The sequence below is a fragment of the Theropithecus gelada genome, chromosome 18, assembly GCF_003255815.1.
Source record: "Theropithecus gelada isolate Dixy chromosome 18, Tgel_1.0, whole genome shotgun sequence".
Taxonomy (NCBI): Eukaryota; Metazoa; Chordata; class Mammalia; order Primates; family Cercopithecidae; genus Theropithecus; species Theropithecus gelada.
This window is the reverse complement of record NC_037686.1, coordinates 9733628-9757363: the sequence shown is the minus strand read 5'-3', so window position 1 is coordinate 9757363 and position 23736 is coordinate 9733628. Positions and strand designations below refer to the sequence as shown.

The 23736-nt window shown below is 42.1% G+C and overlaps 1 protein-coding gene across 8 annotated transcripts in view; it reads right to left on the bottom strand.

Annotated features, from left to right (window-relative positions):
* The window catches only part of DLGAP1 (DLG associated protein 1), a 960906-nt gene that overhangs the window by 38193 nt on the left and 898977 nt on the right, over positions 1–23736 (bottom strand). For all 8 annotated transcript variants that reach the window (XM_025365244.1, XM_025365243.1, XM_025365245.1 and 5 more), the window contains one exon: positions 2653–3074. In XM_025365244.1, the coding sequence (XP_025221029.1) occupies positions 2653–3074 (422 nt within the window). The remainder of the gene's footprint in view (positions 1–2652; positions 3075–23736) is intronic.

The following is a 23736-nucleotide window of genomic DNA, read 5'->3' as shown; positions in this document are numbered from 1 at the left end:
GGATTTTCTTAAAAATACTCTGACAACAATAACTACTAATGGAGGAGATAAGACTGACCAGTTGTTGAAGCAGGTGATGAATACATGGGTACTCATCATGTTAAACTCTCTCCTTTTGTGCATGTTTAAAAATGTTCATAATAGTCTGGGTATGGTAGCTTATGCCTTTAATCCCAGCACTTTGGGAGGCTGAGGCTGGTGGATCACCTGAGGTCAGGAGTTCAAGACCAGCTAGACCAACAAACCCCTTCTCTACTAAAAATACAAAAGTGGCTGCATGTGGTGGCACATGCCTATAATCCCAGCTACTTGGGAGGCTGAGGCAGGAGAATAGGTTGAACCCAGGAGGCGGACGTTGTGGTGAGCCGAGATCGCACCATCGCACTCCACCTTGGGCAACAAAAGCGAAACTCTGTCTCATGAAAAAAAAGAAAAAGTTCATAATAAAAATTGAAAAAGTAATTTAAAAAACAAGTCTAAAAAGTTACTTCACAGCAATACTCTTTTAGATCCTTCCCACACAGACATGAAGTAGGCATTAATGCCTACCACCAAATTTCTGTGTTTCAAAAATATCATCAGTTGGAGGATCCACCATTAATTTAATAATAATGTTTCAGAGGAAAATAAACATACAACATTAAAAATACATACTGATGGCCGGGCGCGGTGGCTCACGCCTGTAATCCCAGCACTTTGGGGGGCCCAGGCAGGCAGATCACGAGGTCAGGAGATCGAGACCATCCTGGCTAACACGGTGAAACCCTGTCTCTCCTAAAAATACAAAAAAAGTAGCTGGGCATGGTGGCGGGCGCCTGTAGTTCCAGCTACTCAGGAGGCTGAGGCAGGAGAATGGCCTGAACCCGGGAGGCGGAGCTCGCAGTGAGCTAAGATCGCCCCACTGGACTCCAGCCTGGGTGACAGAGAGAGACTCTGTCTCAAAAAAATAAATAAAATAAAATAAAATACATACTGATTAAAAATAAGCTACATTCTAATTTCAGAATTGTTGAAAACATGTAAAACATGCCTCAGAATTGAGATAATTTGACAATTTTTCTTTTTCAACTGTTAATATAATTTGATAATTTTTTTTTCTTTTTTTTTTTTTTGAGACGGAGTCTCGCTCTGTCGCCCAGGCTGGAGTGCAGTGGCCGGATCTCAGCTCACCGCAAGCTCCGCCTCCCGGGTTCACGCCATTCTCCTGCCTCAGCCTCCTGAGTAGCTGGGACTACAGGCGCCCGCCACCTCGCCCGGCTAGTTTTTTGTATTTTTTAGTAGAGACGGGGTTTCACTGTGTTAGCCAGGATGGTCTTGATCTCCTGACCTCGTGATCCGCCCGTCTCGGCCTCCCAAAGATAATTTTCCTTTTTCAATTGTTAATTTTTCTTTTTCAAACGTTAAAAGGTCAAGTTTGAAAATAATAGTGTGCAGGCTGGGCACAGTGTCTCACGCCTGTAATCCCAGCACTTTGGGCGGCCGAGGTGGGCGGATTGCTTCAGTTCAGTAGTTCAAGACCAGCCTGGGCAACATGGCAAAACGCCGCCTCTACCAAAAATACAAAAATCAGCATGGGGTACATGCCTGTAGTCCCAACTACTTGGGAGGTCGAGGCTGGGGTGAGCCATGATTGCGCCACTGCACTCCAACTTGGGTAAGGAGTGAGGCCCTGTCTGAAAAAAGAAAGAAAAGAATAGTGGGCAAAAAATAGTGTCCAGTATTTATTTTATGTATGCATCATGTATTTCATTTTAGCCCATTCAATTGTAATAAGATTATAAAATGTATTACTTTAGCAGCTAAAGGGTTTGCCTCTGTAAATCCTAAGAGAAAGCACCTGTCAGACAGACAAGAATGCAAATAGGTGGGGGTTTCTACTAGCCTATACATTATAAGCCTTGTTTTAATGCTGTATGTTGATGAGAATAACAAAATCATAAAGAATATAAATCCCCAATGTACCAGTATCTATGGACCTTGAAAAAGTTAGCATTATTTATAGATTTATTTTTAGAGCTGGGGTCTTGCTCTGTCACCCAGGCTGGAGTGCAGTGGTGTGATCACAGCTCACTGCAGCCTCTAACCCCCGGACTCGAGCGATCCTTCTACCTCAGTCTCTTGAATCAGCTGGGACTACAGGTGGGCACCACTGCATTGGGCTAGTTAGAATTATTTTCTTTTTTTATTTAAAAATAATTTTGTGGGTATATAGTAGATGTCTGTATTCATGGGATACACGAGACGTTTTGTTTAGAATTATTTTCAATCCTCTGAGAATCAGCGACATTCCAGGATCATCTTGGAGAAGAGGGACCAAGTTAGAGACATGAAAGCACCTCCACACAGAGCTTGGTATTTTCAGAGAGAAAAAGAACGTCATGGGCCTAGAGCTAAGGACAGTGCTACATAAGGACAGTGCTATATAAGGACAGTGCTACATCTGTCTACCCAGGAGTTTTCCTGGTTTTGTGCTGCGCAGGCACTTCCGGACTCAGCTGGAATCGCCTAGCTCGCCTGCGTGTTCTGGTTTGAGGTGTGGAACGTCAAGGTTATACAAGTGAAGCTGGCAGAGAAGAAAACAACAAGGTCTGCACACGCAAAGCAACGCCAGCCCCAGGGGACGGGTGTGGCGCGGTGGGTGGCATTACTTACTGTCTTCGGGCAGGTTGTTTTCCCGTTCCTCCCGCTCCATCTGTTGGCACCACCCCTCCATGCGGTCTCGCTCTGCCTGGAGGAGCTTCAGGAACCAGTGGCCGTCCCGGTGGCACACTGACCTTTGCACGGCCTCCAGAGGGTCTTCAGTGATAGAGTCAATCCAGGGGTCCGGAGGAGGCAGAATAGAGGGGTCAAAATCCGTGTCAAAGTCATCATCGGCGGCACAGGCGTGGTAATGGTTTCCTGAGCCCTGAATGCTGACTGTGGAGGTGCTGGCATCGCGGGAGAACTGTCTGGCCATTGGGCCAGGACACGAATTGTCCTCTATAGATTCCAGAGAATTTTCCAGATTATCATGGAAGTCCAGGTCGGCCTGTACTGCTGTCGTCACACTGTTGGATCGAGTGAACCTGCGGAAACTTGGGAGAATAGAAAAAAGAAATTTAGTTAGAGGATATTTCTTTCTTTCTTTTCTTTTTCTTTCTTTTTTGTGTGTGTGTGTGTGTGTTTGTTTGTTTGTTTGTTTGCTTGTTTTTTGGAGACAGAGTGACACTCTGTCTCCCAGGCTGGAGTGCAGTGGCGCGATCTTGGCTCACAGCAACCTCCACCTCACGAGTTCAAGCGATTCTCCCACCACAGCCTCCCGAGTAGCTGAGATTACAGGTATATGCCACCATATCCGGCTAATTTTTGTATTTTTAGTAGAGAAGAAGTTTCACCATGTTGGCCAGGCTGGTTTCAAACTACTGACCTCAAGTGATCTGCCTGCCTCGGCCTCCCAAAGTGCTGAGATTACAGGTGTGAGCCACTGCACCTGGCAAGGATATTTCTTGAAGCAAAACTACTTTCTACTTTACTTACCGGGTGTGACCATTAGAAGTCTCATCTTCTCAATCTTCTCTGTGTGTGTGTGTGTGTGTATGTGTGTGTGTGTTGGGGGTGGTGGTGGCAGGGGTAGACCCTTGAGGCAAGCATATTGATTGTCATAGCTTCAATGTGAAGAGCACGAATCTCATGTTTGCTCAATATGGAATATTAAAGTGTATCAAGAGAAATTTTATAGGTGGGACAAAGCGCTGAACTATTAAAGCCAGTAGAATGTCCAGCTCTATCATTCCTTACCTGAACTGTCCCACTTCCTCCCCAAATACGGGGTGACTTAAGTCCTGAAATTCAGGTTGGTGATGAGTAAGGAAACAATTCACTAGTATCTTAGTCTGGGTAATTTGCTTAGAAATAGGGAGAAAGGGCCCAGCGCGGTGGCTCATGCCTGTAATCCCAGCACTTTGGGAGGCCGAGACGGGCGGATCACGAGGTCAGGAGATCGAGACCATCCTGGCTAACACGGTGAAATCCCGTCTCTACTTAAAAATACCAAAAATTAGCCGGGTGTGGTGGCAAGCACCTGTAGTCCCAGCTACTGGGGAGACTGAGGCAGGAGAATAGCATGAACCCGGGAGGCGGAGGTTGCAGTGACCTGAGATTGCGCCACCGCACTCTAGCCTGGGTGACAGAGCGAGATTCCGTCTCAAAAAAAAAAAAAAAAAAAAGAAAAAGAAAAGAAAAGAAAAAAAGAAATGGGAAGAAAGGCCAGGCGTGGTGGCTCACGCCTGTAATTCCAGCACTTTGGGAGGCCGAGGTGGGCAGATCACCTGAGGTCGGGAGTTTGAGACCAGCCTGATCAACATGGAAAAATCCCGTCTCTACTAAAAATACAAAAACAAAATTAGCTGGGCATGGTGACGCATGCCTGTAATCCCACCTACTCAGGAGGCTGAGGCAGGAGAATAGCTTGAACCCAGGAAACGGAGGTTGTGGTGAACTGAGATCGCGCCATTGCACTCCAGCCTGGGCAACTACATCTCAAAAAAAAAAAAAAAAAAGAAAAGAAAAAAAAAATGTGGAAAAACATAACCTAACCTGGACCAAACTACCATGAATCCTGCGAAGCCACATTTTTCCAGGGGCAACTCTTACCAAGTTAAGACTTCCTGAAAGCAAACTGAAGTAAGTGTCTTCCTTCTTTTCTTCCTTCCTTCCTTCTTTCCTTCCTCCCTCCCTCCCTCCCTCTCCCTCCTTCTTTCCTTCCTTCCTTCCTTCCTTCTTTCCTTCCTTCTCTCTTTCTCTCTCTCTCTCTCTCTTTCTTTCTTGAGACAGAGTCTTGCTCTGCTGCCCAGGCTGGAGTGCAGTGGCACAATCTCAGCTCACTGCAACCTCAGACTCCCTGGTTCAAGCGATTCTCCTGCCTCAGTCTCCCAAATAGCTGGGATTACAGTCATGCACCACTATGCCCACCTAATTTTTGTATTTTTAGTAGAGATGGGGTTTTGCCAAGTTGGCCAGGCTGGTCTCGACCTCCTGACCTCAGGCGATCTGCCTGCCTCTGCCTCCCAAAGTGCTGGGATTACAAGGTGTGAGCCACCACACTCAGCCCAAACTGAGATTTCAATAGCTTCCTCTTAAAATTAAAACTCGTTTGCCTGGTAAGGGTTTACCTTTCTCTTAGTCATGCAGGTACAAAGCCTTGGGAGCAAACATCAGCTTATGGTTCTCTATTAGGGCTCTGTATTTCTGCCCTCACCTGCGCCTTTAATTTTCTTTTCACAGTTCTAGCAAGGTGATGAAAGACACCTTGTTCACAGATTAAGTCTGAGCATTTTACATGGATGTCCATGAGATCAGTGTTTCTCAACCAAAGCGCCCTGTATATCTCTGGCTGAACCCTGCAATGAAGGGGAGAACATGTGGAAGGTGGGAGGGGAGGGAGAAGAGGAGAGAAATGAAGAACTCTTTCTCAGACAACGGGCAAGGAATGTGTGGGCCTGAAGTCATTGAAGACATACAAAAGAGCTTTGCTGGCCTCTGGAGAAGGCAGGAAACGATGACAGAATATAAGTCCACTGACGATAGCACCATGTGTCTGTTACCCTGCCCTGTATATCTTTTTTTTTTTTTAAGTCACTTCCTGGCCTAATAGTTTTCTTATTTTTTATTATGATAAAACATATATAACATAAAATGTACCAGCTGAACCATTATTAAACATACAGTTCAATGGCATTAAACACTTAATATATTCACATTATATGTGCAACCATCGCCACCATCCATGTCAACTTTCTTATCTTTTCCAACTGAAACTGTGTACCCATGAAACACTAACTCTCCATTTCCTCCTCCCCCCAGCCCTAGGCAGCCATCATTCCACTTCCTGTGTCTATGAGTGTGACTACTCTAGGTACCTCTTATGGGTGGAATCATGTAGTATTTGTGTTTTTGTGACTGGCTTTTTAAATTTAACATAACATCTTCAAAGTTTCATCCATGTTGTAATGTGTCAGAATTTCCTTCCTTTTTAAGGCTGAATAGTATTCCCATTGTATGTATTTACCCATATTTATCTTACCCATTCGTGGCCACTTGAGTTGCTTTCACCTTTCGGCTATTGTGAGTAATGCTGCTATGAACATGGATACATGGGTATCTATTGAGTCCCTGAGTTCAATTATTTTGAATATATATCTAGAAGTAGAACTACTGAATCACATGCTAATTCTGTTTTTAATTTTTTGAGGAACAAACCTAATATTTTCCTTAGTGGCTGCACCATTTTGCATTCCCACAACAGTGCACCAGGATTCCTATTTCTCCACGTTCTTAGCAACATGTGTTATTTTCTGCTTTTTGGACAGAATGTGTGCTCTGTGATTTCTGTGTTTTGAATGTGTGAGGTGGTACATTTCTTTGAGTAGCTCACGATTGTGCCATTTTAAGATAGTTTGTTGGCCAGTTGATTTTCAACTGTTTCATATTCAGTAGTGCCAGCCTTAAACGATAGTGCACTAAACAATATCTATACAACACTAAATACACCAGATTATGTGGGTTTTTAAAAACCTATCCTGGACCACACTCTTGAAGCCAATAAAAACCAATATTCTCATCCTTCAAAACTAAAGAATGACCTCAATAATACAGACAAGTAGTTATTCGCAAGACTGTAGAAAGACTAAGAGTCACAAAAAGGAAGAGGCATCTCAATAAATCAATTTTTTTCTCTAGAGAATAAGTGTCAAGAAAAAAAGTGGCTGAGGTATTGATCTGTGTCAGTTATTAAGATGGCCAAAATGACCAAATATGTTGTAATTCTGGCCATCCATTTTATGAAGATAAACTAGTCAAAGTTGGCCCATTTGCTGTTTTGAAGAAATCAATTCTGCTGAAGTTATCCAACCTAGTCACTTTTGTAAGCTCTTAACTCTCAAATGGGCAAAAAAAAAAAAAAAAAGAAAAAAAGAAAAAAAAAAACACATAGTGTGAAAGTCTGAATGCAATGTTACAAGTCTCGTGTGCTAGCAATGAAAGAAAGAACAATTTTGCTAAAGTGGTTCTTCCAACAACCACTCATTTCTTGGCTGCAGTGGGCTATTTCTGCATTCTTCCCGTTCATCCCCAAAATGTTAACTGTCATCTCCTGAAGCTAGACTTTCTCTCCAGCTGCATATGTGTGAATTGGATGACTCTCCTTACAAACAGTTGACATTTTGGCTGTTCTACTAACATGAAATCCCAACTATGAAAACATTAGCCTCCACACTCCAAGATCCTGTATTGCCAGAGGCATTACATTTCCAAACTTAAAGAAGTACTAGTCCCTTATTGTTTTCCATCAGAGCAAACTGCCAGAGCCAGAATCTGTTCCACATATAAAACAGAATGACCTACTTTCCTGTGCCTCTGTTTTTATCTACACAAAACTGTACTACCCGCATTCCTGACAGCCATCTCCTGGCGATGGATCTTGCAAAGTATCCACCTTCTTAAGAAAAATTACTTGGCAGTAGATTAATAGAAGTTTGCAGTTTGCAGTGTAGTCACTCAGAAAGAAATAAAAGTTAAGTAAAATTAAAATAGTTTGGGATTAAAAGCGGTGCCTTTGAACTCAGGCAGCCCTGTCCAAACTGCTAGTTTCTATCAATTAAGTTCCTTAAGCAAGTGCTTTCTTCTACTCAGAGCTTTCAAAGAACGTTCTGCTCTACAAAATGATTTATGTCTTTCATGAGCAAAGTTCCTTCTGGGTGAAGGGTGCAGTCAAATTGTTATTGTTTCTCTGCAATTTTGGTAGGAACGCAAAATGAGGTCCCTAGATTAATTTCTTTATTTTTGGAAAGAATTGATCAGTCGCTAGTTGATGATATAAACCCAAAAGCTGAACCCAGTGGCTTGCTGTTTCCCTACCCACAGTTTTCAATCTTGAAGCTTCTTTGGCTCTTCATGCCCCTGCAGGCACAGTGTGTAATAATTACAACTTCTGAAAAATGCCGGCCAATATTCTGGCTCAAGGAGCAGAAAACCATGAAAGCAAAGACTGGATCAACCAGTATGGAACACAATACTCTGTCTGTTCTGAATAGCCAGAAGAAAGTCACTTGTTAGCATTCACTTCTGCGGTTGCTTTATGTTCCTTCTATGAAACAAGTTTATATTTCTAACTAGGGGCGTTTCTACCCTCCCCCACTTCCTACAACTTTTCTGTACAGCAAGTTACAAATCAAAATATACGTGGGTAAACTGCAGAGGTTCCATTCTTGTCCCCCTGTCTGATAGAGTTGCAGTTAAACAAAAGAAATTGTGCACAAAAACTAAGCAAACTAAGCGCAGTCATTATCTTTATGACATCCGTGCTTTGGACCTACAAGACACTCAACTGATGAGACTCAAGTCATGAACTTATTTTTAGGAGACTTAGTCTTTCCATCATAGAATCCCCTGGCCTCTACTTAGCATCTTTATCCCTCTCATTCACATAATGGCTGCTTTTCAAGGCTAAGTCCAGTTCCAAAGGGGGCAATGCTAGCACTCTGCTATTCTTTCTTTCTTTGTACATGCCTTTAGACATTTTAAACTAAGCCTTCTGTCAAGGCTGAATATATGTGAGATCTGAAATGCTACTCCTGGAAAGTGCAACCATCTTGGTATTTTATGAAATGGCACCCTTTCACTGATGTAAAAATCGAGATGTCTCATTACGTAAAATAAAAGACAGATCAAAATAAGGCATGGGCGTGAGGAGACTGAGATCAAGAATTCAAGCTTGGCTGGGTGCGGTGGCTCACACCTGTAGTCCCAGCATCTCGGGAGGCCGAGGCGGGCAGATCACTTGAGGCCAGGAGTTCGAGACCAGCCTGGGCAACATGGCAGAATCCTGTCTCTACTAAAAATACAAAAATTAGCCTGACATAGTGGTGCATGCCTGTCGTCCCAGCTACTCAGGAGGCTAAGGCACAAGAATGGCTTGAAGAACCCAGGAGGCAGAGGCTGCAGTGAGCCGAGATTGCACCACCGCACTCCAGCCTGGGCAACAGAGTGAGATCCTGTGTCAAAAAAAAAAAAAAAATTCAAACTCCCTAAAAAGAGGTTTACTTAGGTTTACTAATTTGGATCAGCTTCCAAATTAGAATCATGCATGGGAGAGCACAGGCATAATGCATCCCATGTTCAAAAAATTCAGCTGGGAGGAACCCTCCTACCCTCCACTCATATACGGTTAACACCGTCCTATCACCAGATTTTAAAACTATCTCAAGACAAACATCCGTCAGTTATTTCAAATTCTCTGTGTTCATCATTCCTCTGATTACATACATCATGCTTGAAGATGTCTTTAAAGCAAAGGAAAATAGGATAGGCTTTCTATAAAAAAAATTTTCTCTACCCCAAATAATTGTGATGTTTTTCTCAAATGATACAAAGGGAGGAAATGGAAAATAATGAGAGTGGATGTGTTGTCATCTGGTAACTTCTGAGAGGGCCCAGCGTGCTGCCAGCCCTTTTTAGCACCAGGTGGGCAGGTGCTAATACCTTTAATGGGCTGTCACTATAGGAACCCTGGTTAGGCGTCTCAACAAAACATCCTTGAATTGAATGTGCCCCAGAAGGAACTGCTTTACCTCCGCAACTGGAGGGTTGGGTCACTCCTTGGCTACTGACCCGAGGTAACGAACAAAGCATGAGCGGTCTCACTAACAATTATGTTTTATTGAGTCTTGTCAAATGGAGGCCATAGGCTTATGAGACAGATGGTTTTCTTTTTGCAAACTAAGTTATCTTGAAAAATAAGTAAAAAGGAAGAAAGAGAGAGAGAAAGAGAAGGAGGGAGGGATGGCAGAAAGAAAGAAGGGAAAGAAAAGAAAAAAGGAAGCGATGAGGCTTATCAGGAGTTATGCCAAGTTTCAGGCTTTTGAAATTTGAAACACCTGAATGCCACGCCTTTAAAACTCAGGTGTACAGTAAGGAACTATTTGGCTAGGTCATGGTATTGTTAACTTGGCAAAGAAAAGAAATTACTTTTCAAGTGCAATTTCAAGGGTGGGTACTAGGCTGTGAGGTACTCCAAGGAAACTTTGAGGAGTGGGGATTGATCCAAAGCTTCTGGGTTGACGAAGGAATGTTGATTGCCAAAGGCCTTTCCAAGTCTGTGGTCCCTGAACTGGCTGTCAGATGTTACCTCAATTTTGGCTTTATGTTTTAATATCCTGCTTAGTTGAAAAGGCACAAATCACTACAAGCCCCAATGTTCACATATTTAAGTCCCTTGTGATCAAAAGAGATCTTTTATAGTAGCTGACATGGTGCTATAAGAGAAAACAATGCTACCTTTCCACCTGCTTGTTCCACCCAGTTACGAAGGCTGTGAGCTTTGATGTGTGAAGCAAGAAAACTCAGAATTGGGTCACTTCTGGAAATGCAAATGGAAACAGAGCAACACTGGTTAAAAAAAAAAAAAGGGTAACAGTCCTATTCACTGAGGCATTTGTTTCTAGAGACGAGGAGTGGCTCTCATAATATGTCACCCGGGCTTTCCTTCAACACCTCTGACTCAGTCTGTGCATTCACAGATCTATTGGAATGGTGGGTGCCATTCACAGGCATATTTAATGCCAGCATTTTTTCTCTTTCACATTAAGTATGTCCTGGAGGTCTAAATGTTATGTGTGATGTATAAAAGGATACTAGGAGAGAAGGAGGTTGCTTTACCAACAGACGATCAGAAAGAGCAGAAGCTTTTATGCATATCATCAAAATACCCATCTGCTCCCATTTCCACTCCACTGACATCAATGAAAAGACACCGGCTTTCCCTTTAGGTACACACACCTCTGAACACACAAAGCTTGCTCTAGACATTCACTATGAGCCAATTTCACCTGTTTAACAAAAATTGATAAGGCTGGAGAGTTGATGAGGCAGAAAAAGAGGCCACAGAGTGGTTTGCCATCCATTTATTCTAGGAAAAATTTTCTCTTCTGATTTTCTGGATGCTGAAGGAAAAGAGTTCTTGCAGCAACACTCAATTCCACTCGGATGATCTCTAAAGATCCCGGACAGTGGAGAAATCGTTTGTAAAGGCATGGATGAAAATATTAAGTATACATACACCAGGAAAATAACCTCCTGGAATCTGCTTTCCGGAACGTTGTTATGAGACCAGTAGCTTCTTTCCGTATAACCAAGAATGACAGTTGTCACTGGTCAGTTGGACATTGTCAGTAGGGAACCAAGGAGTATACAGTTGCAAAGTTTTTGCCTCCCCTTAACACTTTCAGTTGTGAAGCTGGGAGATGATTACTTTATAAAGTATTACAAAATACATCAGAAATATCTCACTTTAGGAAAGGTAGCCAACTTAGAACGGAGGCGGGGAGCCAGAACCTATACCACACACTTACTCATCTCTTGTTTCTGAAGTGGAGATTATGACAGCAATATAGCTACCTGGGAACTATGGTAATAAGCAGAAAGGCAAAATCCAGGACATAGGTCCTACACTTCAACCAGGAATCTCTATCTACATGTAACACGACCCTAAAGTTGAGGAAACACTGATGGTGTTGAATCAGAGAACTTACACCAAAAAAGGTTATTGATGTTAATAGTAGTCACCTCCCAAATTTTAGAAACAGAGAGGTAAAGCAACTTTCAATCTGGATCTCTAAACTAGAATACTCTTTTGTTCCCATGACTCCATTTTTTTTTTTTTTTTTTGAGATGGAGTCTTGCACTGTCGCCCAGGCTGGAGTGCAGTGGTGTGATCTCGGCTCACTGCAAGTTCCGCCTCCCAGGTTCACGCCATTTTCCTGCCTCAGCCTCCCGAGTAGCTGAGACTACAGGCGCCCACCACCACGCCCAGCTAATTTTTTGTATTTTTAGTAGAGACGGGGTTTCACCGTGTTGGCCAGGATGGTCTCGATCTCCTGACCTCGTGATCCGCCCGCCTCGGCCTCCCAAAGTGCTGGGATTACAGGCGTGAGCCACCATGCCCGGCCCCACCACTCCAACATTTTTCCAATACATTCCAAGACCTTCAAAGCCAGAGAGTAGCGCTACATAACAGCGCTTGCCTTACTTACATATACGCCAAATAAAACATATGGACAACTTCTGTGCGTGGCACAGATGGAGTAAGAATGACTGAACTTACTATATTATCGGAAACAACTAAAAAGCTGGCAAAATATATGAAACAACTGTTTTCAAGACATTTGATATCAGACAATGAAGAACAGTGATCTCTGAGATATGGGAAACAAATGGGACCTTTGACTGGCTGGAGCAAGTTTCCAGGGAGTGGTCCCCATGGGGAGGTGGTCTCCCTGACTCATGAGACATGGCCAGGGGTATGAGGAGGACAAGGCAGCTGGAATTTGCATGACAGCATATGGAAGAGGTGAGAACTGCACAGAGCGAAGGTCTAAGATCTGCACGGGTCCCAACAGCATATTTACCTAAGTACTGTTCAACGCATGACCTATCCAAGACTGGGATATCTTCATTCCTCTTTGGAAAACAAAAAACAAAAAAACCCAAAAAACTTAGCCATTAATTTAGAGTGCTGTATGTGGCAAAAATATCTTTTAAAAATGAAGACAAAATAAGGACTTTTTTAGATATACAGGAGCTGAAAGTAGGCTGGGCACGGTGGCTCACACCTGTAATCCCAACACCTTGGGAGGCTGAGGTGGGTGGATCACCTGAGGTCAGGAGTTCAAGACCAGCCTGGCCAACATGGCAAAACCCATCTCTACTAAAAATACAAAACTTAGCCAGGCGTGGCAGTGTGCGCCTGCAGTCCCAGCTACTTGGGAAGCTGAGGCACAAGAATTGCTTGACTCTGGGAGGTGGAGGTTGTGAGGTTGTGGTGAGCCGAGATTGTGCCATGCACTCCAGCCTGGATGAAAGAGCGAGACTCCATTTAAAAAAAAAGAAGCTGAAAGTATTCATCGCCAGCAGTCATGCCCTATAAGAAAGGTTTAAAATACTTTCTATTTTCCTTTTTGATTTTTTTTCTTTAACCCATGGGCTACTTGGAAGTGACTTACCTAGTCTCCAAAAATTTGGGGATTTTCCAAATATTTTTTAGCTGTTGATTTCCAGGTAGGTAGAAGGTAGGAGGATCCCTTGAGACCATGGAGGCAGAGGTTACAGTGAGCTGAGATGGAGCCACTGCACTCCAGCCTGGTGGTAGTGCCAGACCTTGCCTCAAAAAAAAAAAAAAAAAAGCAAAGCACACACTTTTTTTCCGAGTACACACAGAGCATTTAACAAGATAGACTATATTTTGGCCCAAAAAACAAGTTTCAATAAATTTTCAAGGGTTCAAGAAAAAGTACGTTGTCTGACCACAATGGAATTAAATAGAAATCAATAGCTAAAAAATATTTGGAAAATCCTCAAATATTTGGAGACTAGGTAACACACTTCTAAGTAGTCCATAGGTTAAAGGAAAAAAAAAAATCAAAAGGGAAAATAGAAAGTATTTTAAACTAAATGAAAAAGAAAAAACAATGTATCAAAATTTGTAGGATGTAGTTAAAGCACTACTTAGAGGGAAATATATAGTACTAGACACCACTAGTCAAAAAGAATTAAGGTTTCAAATCAATGCTCAGCTTCCATCTTAAGCTAAAAATAGAAGAGCAAATGCAGCTCATGGTAAACAGAATAAAGGAAATTAAACGATAAAAGCAGAAATCAATGAAGGAGTAAACAGAAAAACTATACAGAATAATCAGTAAAATCAAAAGCTGGTTCTTTCCAAAAGCTAATAAAACCCATAATGCTTTAGCAGACTGATGGGAAAAACAAAAGAAGACACACATTACCAATATCAGAAATGAGAGAAGTGACATCACTACAGATTCTATAAACATTAAAATATTAGGGGATATGATGAGCAGCTTCATACCAATCTATTGGATAACTTAGATAAAGTAAACACGTTCATTGAAAGGTACAAATAACCAACTTCAAACAAGAAGGAAGCAATGGCCTGAATAGCCTAAATCTTTTAAATACATTGAAGTTATAGTTAAAAACTTTCCCTGAAAGTAAATTCCAGATCGAGGTAGCTTCACTGGTGACTTCAATGAAACATTAATTAAAAAAAAATACCAATTCCACACAAAATCATCCAGAAAAGTCAAAAGAAGAAAATAGTTCTTACTTCATGAAGATAGCTTTATTCCGATACCAAAGACAAAAGACAAGAAAACTGCAGAAAGAGAGCCCTCATGAATACAGACACAAAAGTTCTTAGCTAAATTTGAACCAATCAAATCCAATGATATATAAACAGGATTGCACAGGATGACAAAATTGGGTATATCCCAGAAATACAAGGTTAGATTATCATTCAAAAATCAATCAATGTGGCTGGGTGAGGTGGCTCACACCTGTAATCCCAGCACTTTGGGAGGCCGAGGCGGGCAGATCACCTAAGGTCCGGAGTTCGAGACCAGTCTGGCCAACATGGTGAAACCTCATATCTACTAAAAATACAAAAATTAGCTGGGCATGGTGTCAGGTGCCTATAACCCCAGCTACTCGGGAGGCTGAGCCAGGAGAATCGCTTGAACCCAGGAGGCAGAGGCTTCAGTGAGTAGAGATCATGCCACTGTACTCCAACCTGGGTGACAGAGTAAGACTCTGTCTCAACACTAAAAAAAAAAAAACCAAATCAACCAATGTGAGATAACTGCATAGCCACATGCAAAATAGTGAAGTTGGATCCTTAGCATATATAAAAATTACCTCAAAATGGATCAAAGGCCTAAATTTAAGAGCTAACTGTAACATTCTTAGAAGAAAATATAGGAGCAAATCCTGAGGACCCTGGATTTGGCAATAACTTTTTAAATATGACAATGAGAGCAAAAAGCACAATCAACCAAAGAAAAAATAAGCTGGCTGGGATGGTGCACACTGCAGTCCCAGCTACTTGGGAGGCTGAGGAGATGGGATCGCTTGAGTCCAGGAGTTCAAGGCCAGCCTATGTAACATAAATTAAACTTCATCAGGTGTATTTATTTATTTTTGTTTTTATTTTTTGAAACGGAGTTTCACTTTTGTTACCCAGGCTGGAGTGCAGTGGCACTATCTTGGCTCACTGCAACCTCCGCCTCCCGGGTTCAAGCAATTCTCTTCACTCAGCCTCCCGAGTAGCTGGGATTACAGGTGCCAGCCAATACAACTGGCTAAGTTTTTGTATTTTTAATAGAGATGCGGTTTCATCATGTTGGCCAGGCTGGTCTCAAACTCCTGACCTCAGATGATACACCTGCCTCAGTCTCCCAAAGTGCTGGGATTACAGGTGTGAGCCACTGTGCCTGGCCAACTTCATCAAATGTAAAACTGTAGTGCAGCCAAGGACCCTATCAAGAGAGTGGAAAAACAACTCATAGAATGGGAGAAAATATTTCCAAATCATATATTGATAAGGATCTAGTATCCAGAATATATAAAGAACTCTTAAAACACTCAACAACAAAAAGACAAATAACCCAATTAAAAAATAGGCATAGGACATGACGAGACATGTCTCCAAAGAGATAAAAAACGGCCAATAGACACATGAAAAGGCAATCAACATTATTAGTCATTACAGATATATAGATCCACACCACAGTGACACGCCACTTCATACCCACTAGGATTGCCACAAGGGAAAAAAATTTAAAGAGGAAAATAAGTGTTGACCAGATCGTGGAGAAACTGGAATGCTCATACATTGTTGGTAGGAACGGTAAAATGGTGCAGCCACTGTGGAAATAATTCCTATATTAACTAGCAATTCTATTGTTAGGTATATACCAAAAAGAATTTAAAACAGGTGTTCAAAGACTTGTACATGAATGTTCATAGCAGCTCTATTCAAGATGGATAAATAGATAGATGAAAGATTTTTAAAAACCCAAATATCCATAAACAGATGAATGCATAAACAAAATGTGGTATATCTAGGCAATTGGATATTACTCACTCATAAAAAGGAATTAAGTACTAATACACGCTACAACATGGATGAACCTCAACAACATCACACCAAATGAAGGAGGCCACACACAAAAGGCCACATATTCTATGATTCAGTTTATAAGAAATATCTAGAATAGGCAAGTCCATAGAGACAGCAAGCCAATTAGTAGTTACAGAGACTGGGAGGAGAAAGGAATGCAGTGACTACTAATGGGTATGAGATTTCTGTGGGTGATGACCAAAATATTTTGGAACTAAGTCATGATGATGGTTGTACAATGTTGTAAATGTAGTTAATGCCAATGAATTGTATACCTTAAAATGGTTTAAATGGTAAATTTTGTGTTATATGTGTCTTACTATAATTTTTCTTTAAAAAATGCAATTCATCATAGTAACAGTCTAAAAATGATAAACTTTTTAACATCTCAATAGATGCCAAAAAAGCGTTTGACAAAATCTAATATCTGTTCCTGATCATAATTCTCAACAAATTAGGAAAAGGAACTTCCTCAAGTAGGTAAAAAGGCATCTATAAAAACAAAAACAAAAACAAAAAAACCTAAAGCTAGCTGGGCACAGTGGCTCATGCCTGTAATCCAGCACTTTGGAAGGCTGAGGCAGGTAGATCGCTTTGAGCTCAGGAGCTCTAGCTTAGCCTGGGCAACATGGTGAAACCTCGTTTCTACAAAAATTAGGCCAGGCGTGGTGGCTCATTCCTGTAATCCCAGCACTTTGGGAGGCCGAGGCGGGCAGATCACCAGGTCAGGAAACAGAGACCATCCTGGCTAACACAGTGAAACCCCATCTCCACTAAAAATACAAAAAATTAGCCGGGCGTGGTGGCGGCGCCTGTAGTCCCAGGTAGTCGGGAGGCTGAGGCATGAGAATGGCGTGAACCCGGGAGGCGGAGCTTGCAGTGAGCCGAGATCGCTCCATTGCACTCCAGCCTGGGCGACAGAGCGAGACTCCGTCTCAAAAAAAAAAAAAAAAACAACAACAACAACAAAAAAAAACAAAAGAAAAACAAAAGTACAAAAATTAGCCAGGCATGGTGGTACACATCGGATCGCGCCACTGCACATCATACTTAAAGGTGAAAAACTGCGTATTTGCACCTAAGATCAGTTAACAAGGCAAGGATGTCCATGCTCATTATTTCTATTCAACATTGCCATTAGGCCAGGTGCGGTGGTTCAGGCCTGAAATCCCAGCACTTTGGGAGGTGGAGGTGGCCGGATCTCTTGAGCCCAGGGGTTTGAGACCAACCTGGTAAACATGGCGAAACCCCGTCTCCACTAAAAATACAAAAATTAGCTGGGCGTGCTGGCGCATGCCTGTAATCTCAGCTACTCCGGAGGCTGAGGCGGGGGAATCGCTTGAACCTGGGAGGCGGAAGTTGCAGTGAGCCAAGATCGCACATACTCCAGCCTGGGTGACAGCGTGAGACTCCATCTCAAAAAAAAAAAAAAAAAAAAGAATATGTTTTATATGTCTGGATTATTTCATTTCAGGAAATTTTATCACAGTTATATATGCACAGTTTTAAAATATCAACTTGTTCTAAAAGGTTGGTTATGAAAAATAGAAATGCCTGGCCCAATTATAGAGCAACTTTCTGTTTCAGAGGCAGCCACTTTTAAACACTATTTCTAAATAACAAAAATAAATCTTTGAACTTTTTTTAGTGTTTGTCCTTAGGAATGCTGAAGATTTAGATTTCTCTCACCTTTCCACCACTCCTATTCCTCACTCTCTCTCTCTTTCTTTTTTTTTTGAAAAGGAGTCTCACTTGGTCTATCCCTGTATTTTTCCATTCTCCTGATATAGTTGTATTATCATTTCAGATAACTATATTCAGAACTTGTTTTTTATAACTATATTATTATGACTAGGAAATGTCATTCACAGCTGAATATGTGTTACAGGCCGAATCATGGGCCTCTTCCCTAAATTCGTATGTTGAAGTCCTAACACCTAGTACCTTAGCATGTGACTGTATTTGGAGATAGGGCCTTTATTTTATTTATTTATTTATTTATCTATCTATTTATTTATTTTTGAGATGGAGTCTTGCTCTGTTGCCCAGGCTGGAGTGCAGTGGTGCAATCTCGGCTCGCCACAACTTCCAACCTCCGTCTTTCAGGTTCGAGCGATTTTTCTGCCTCATCCTCGCAAGTAGCTGAGACTACAGGCACATGCCACCGTGCCCAGCTAATTTTTCGTATTTTTAGTAGAGACAGGGTTTCACCATGTAGGCCAGGCTGGTCTCAAACTCCTGACCTTGTGATCCGCCCGCCTCAGTCTCCCAAAGTGCTGGGGTTACAGGTGTGAGCCACCGCGCCGGGCCAGGGCCTTTATTTTTAATTTTTATTTTTATTTGAGACAGGGTATCACTCTGTTACCTAGGCTGCAGTGCAGTGGCACAATCATGGCTCACTGCAGCCTCAACTTCCTGAGCTCAAGCCATCCTCCCGCCTCAGCCTCCCGAGTAGCTGGGACTATAGGCACATGCCATCATGCTCAGCTAATTTTTTTTTATTTTTCAAGAGACAGGGTCTCGCTATTTTGCTCAGGCTGGTCTCTAACTCCTGGGCTCAAGCAATCCTCCTGCCTCAGCCTCTTAAAGAGTTGGGATTATAGGTGTGAACCACTGCTCTGGCCATAGGGCCTTTAAACAGGTGATTGAGGCCCCAAGGGTGGGCTCGAATCCAGTATGACAGGTGTCCTTATAAAAACAGGAGATTAGGACACAGACACACACAGAGGAAAGACGATATGAAGACAGAGGGAGAAGATGGCCATTTGCAAGCCAGGGAGAGAGACCACATGAGAAATCAACACTGCTGACATCTTGATCCAGAACCAGACCTTTTTTTTTTTTTGGTAAGACAGAGTCTCACTCTGTCACCCAGGCTGGAGTGCAGTGGCTCAATCTCAGCTCACTATCAGTTTGTTGATATTTTGTTATGGCAGCCCAAACTAAGACGCTATATATATATACATATATAGTGCTTTTTTCTGAAATTTATATTCCAACTCCTTTTGGGTTTTTCAATTCTGCTACTATCCTTCTTTTTTCTTTCTGTTTTTTTGGAAATGAAGTCTTGCTCTCTCACCCAGGCTGGAATGCAGTGGCGATCTCGCCTCACTGCAACCTCCACCTCCCAGGTTCCAACAATTCCCCTGCCTCAGCCTCCTGAGTAGCTGGGATTACAGGTGCCCACCACCATGCCCAGCTAATTTTTGTATTTTTAGTAGAGATAGGGTTTCACCATGTTGGCCAGCCTGGTCTTGAACTTCTGACCTCAGATGATCTGCCCTCCTAGGCTTCCCAAAGTGCTGGGATTACAAGTGTGTGCCACTACGCCCAGCCACAGTTCCACTATTATTTCTATGAGCACTTTTCACCTTTTCTTCCCTTCCTTCCTTCCTTCCTTCCTTCCTTCTTTCCTTCCTTCCTTCCTTCCTTTTCTTTCTTTCTTTCTCTCTTTCTTTCTTCTTTCTTTCTTTCTCTCTTTCTTTCCTCTTTCTTTCTTTCCTCTCTCTCTTTCTTTCTCTCTCTCTCTCTCTCTTTCTTTTCTCTCCCCTCCCTCCCTCCCTCCCTTCCTTCCTTCCTTCCTTCCTTTTGTTCTTTCCTTTGAGACAGGGTCTCACTATGACACCCAGGCTGGAGTGCAGTGGCACAATCTCAGCTCACTGCAACCTCTGCCTCCCAGGCTCAAGCGATCCTCCCACCTCAGCCTCCGAAGTAGCTGGAACTGCAGGCATTCACCATCACTCTTGGCTAATTTCTTTTTAAATTTTTTTGGTAGATAGAGGGTCTCACTATATTGCCCAGGCTGGTCTTGAACTCCTGGGTCCAAGCAATCCTCCTGCCTTGGCCTCCTAAAGATCTGGGATTAGGCATGAGCTACCACTCCTAGCAGGAGCACTTCTCACTTCCGCCGCTTCTCTCCTCTCCCAGGTGGATAAGAAGATTCTTTGAGGAAGACCTTGACAACTTCCACATCCCTCATGGATCCTTCTTTACTCACCTTTCCTCTCTTTCCTCTCAAAAAGAACTTTTAAATTTTCTGAATGTTCCTAAACAATTTTTGTTTCTAGTTTTCTGGCTCTTGTCTTATCTCCCTGAGTTTGCTGATCCTTGTCTTCCCATTCTTGAGAAGCACACTAAACCCAGCTTAGAAGTCTATGCTTTTGGGAAGAGCTTATCCTCTCTAATCTTCACATACGATGATCTGGCTGGGCTTTCATCTTGCAAAATCCCTGATGTCAGCATCTTTTGGTCTTTCGGCTCAGAAGGGTCAACCCTCCACAGTGGACTCTGCCATACTCCCATGTAGAGGGTTCTGTGCCTTGCTGTAGGGACCCTGGGGGGCTGAGCGAGCCTAGGAAGGCTCAGGGCAGTGTGCCTCAACAATGTTTGTATATCTTCACTTAATCCTCCTATTTTCAGTATAGTCACCCTGCTCTCAACTATGCTGGTATCCTCCAGGCCAGAGACCTTTAGTTTTAGCCTCTGAAGAAGAGACACCCTCAGTCTCTGTCAGGATAGCGAAGGACTGTCACTTGGCTCTGCAGATTCAAGGACTTTTTAGCTCCATCATTATCCCCACTTTCAGGGCGCCCAATGCCACCCATGCGCATGCATTTTGCAGGTTCTTAAATTTAAATGGAATTACATCTTGGAGTCCTGCACTAGCAGCTTTCGATTCAGTTTCCTCCGGTCTGCTGAATCGGTTATCACTTTCATATCTGTTTTCTAGCTTGCTAAATTTTGCTGTTGTTTTTCTCTCTCTTGTTCTCTTCCTCCTTGGGAGTTCATGCCAAAACAGACAAAAATTCCTTTTATTGTCATTTAGTTTCAGAAGGCCTCGAAGATACATGTGTATCCTTTGTTTTCACCATCTTTAAACAGAAATCATCTAAAAGTAATGTTGATAATCCGGCAGAAGGAGAAAGGGGCAGAAATTATGGTTCACCTATGAATTTGAGTATTGTGCATTCATTAAAAGAGGTGTTTGCTATGAATTTTCAATAGTAAAAAGAAAACTTTTAAAATAATGTTTGATTTTAAAGATGTTATAAGATTGTACATATAGGATTATTTCACCAACTTTTTAAATATTCGTGGGAAAAGTGCGGGTAAAAATATACTCATTTATTTGCTCATGGTTAATGGATAGGATTATGGAGGACTTTGTTTTATTTCTGTAATTTATACATTTTCACAATGTAAATACTACTTTGTTTTTCTTATCATTAAATGGATTGTTCAATAATATGTAATTACTGTGGAAAAGGTAGATAATACGTAAAAAGAAGATACATACACACATGGTTTTTTTGTTGTTTGTTTGTTTGAGACAGAGTCTCGCTCTGTCGTCCAGGATGGAGTGCAATGGCATAATCTCGGCTCACTGCAACCTCCGTCTCCTGAGTTCAAGCAATTCTCCTGCCTCAGCCTCCCTCAACTGGGATTACAGGTGTGCATCATCACGCCTGGCTAATTTTTGCATTTTCAGTAGAGACAGGGTTTCACCATGTTGGCCAGGCTGGTCTCAAACTCTTGACTTCAGGTGATCTACCCGCCTAGGCCCCCCAACGTGCTGGGATTACAAGGGTGAGCCACCACGTCCGGCCCACACATAGTTTTTTAAAAAATTACTCCAAAGGCCATCAAAGTTAAAAACTGTTAATATGTTAATATATGTTTTCCTCCAAGTAAATTTACATACTACTTTTATAATGAAAACAGTCCTATTCTTCCTCTTTGCGTCCACTGCTGGAGCCTTAACGTCACTAACGGACTAATGTAAGAAAGTCTAGTTTGAAGTCACTGTTAAAATACAATTGTTATTCGGAAGGAAATGGGAGATTCCTGGGAGCCTCTTAGCTTTCTCACCTAAGTCAACAGAAAGGATTGGCTTACTAGATTTGCTAATTATCAGCCTGAAAGACAAAAGGACCTCATACAAATTCCCGGGGACCATCAAAAGGATGAGAGACAATGGGGACGTGATGCTGGAGACTTCTACATGGGCGCACTGGCGGAGGTGAGTGCCCCTTGGGGAGGTGTTGCCAAGATTTGCCTGCTTTACTTAGGATCAGTCCTGCATATCAGCAAACACATGCTATATGTGTCCTGTAGAGCGGTACCACTAGCCGACCTGTGAAACAGGAATTGGGGGAAAACAGCTAATGTTTGATGACGATGATGGGTTTCTGCACCGGCTTGAGAGAAGCAGTCTCTTTTCAAAATGACATACGCATTCATTATCCCTGGCTTCCTGCTGCCACGGCATTTAAACTAGTGATCTTTAGACAGCATTCCTCTGTCCACGGTCCCCACCGCGAGGCAGCCCCAGAGAATGGACAATGTGCATTTGCGATCCCTGGCACTTTGAGAATGTCATGGTGGCCTGCAAATGTAACAGGGATATTTGTGATGCTCCATTTCAACTCCTATTATTGAAGCAGACAGGGCTACCTGGTGCATTTTATTTTTTACTAATGAGTTTTGAACTTACTTCTTTTTGTTTTGATTTGGAACACTGAAAACCACACTAAATTTACAAGTCTACTCCTTAATAGATCAATCAGTTAGGTGGGACTTGCTGGGTTAGTTTTGGTTCCTAAATTGTAATTGAGTCAAAAGGAATGAGTGCCTTGGCCTCTTACAGGTCTTTTAATCATTTCTTTGCACTATCTCTTTCTCAGCCCAATTTTCTTTCTTTTTCTCACTTTTTGTTAGGTTGCTGTCTTTTATCAGTCTGTTTATTTGAAAAAGGAAGACAGAAATTGTTACTGGCCATTCAGTGTGAAAACAACAGCCTCATCTTTATCACCAGATAATTAAAAAAAAAAAAAAAATCCCTTAGCTGTCATTAAGTAATCTTATCTGCCCAATATTGCTTTTTAAGATCCTATCTAAATGAGTTACAACCAGCAAAACTGTAAAAGAATTAAGTTAGAGACAGAAGGTATTGGTAATCCCTTCTTCCTGTTTGACAATGGATTTCGTTTGGAGAGGCTGAAAACAATCATTAACATCAATTTAAATGCTTATTTACTTTACAGTGGTTAACTATAAAGTGACCTTTGAAGAAGGGTATGTTTTGGAAAGCTAAGTACTAAAACTGGCCTGCCAACCGTTTTGGGGATGAGTTTTAAATATTTTACTCAGTTTACTGAGAAACTGACCATTCTACAAACTTCAATAATTCAAATAATGTTCAACTTTTTTAAAAAATCATAAAAATGACTCGTATGAAGTTTTTTAGGTTGCTACTAGGTCTGACCAAATAATGCAATATTTAGCATTCTTGTGGAAATGAAATTTGAGGCTGGGGGCAGTGGCTCATGTCTGTAATCCCAGCACTTTGGGAGGCCGAGGCGGGTAGATCATCTGAGGTCAGGAGTTCGAGACCAGCCTGGCCAACATGGTGAAACCCCGTCTCTACTAAAAATACAAAATTAGCTGGGTGTACTGGCGTGCACCTATAATCCCAGCTACTCAGGAGGCTGAGGCAGAACAGCTTGAACCCAGGAGGCAGAGGTTGCAGTGAGCCAAGGTCACACCATTGCACTCCAGAATGGGCAACAACAGTGAAAATCTGTCTCAAAATAAAAATAAAAATAAACATAATTGAAATTTCCTTTTTAACAAAATAACTAGGTAAATGTAGAATGAAAAGTGGTGCATTACTCCATGTTCTCCAGAGAAACAGAACCAATAAGAATACAGATATATACCACAAATTA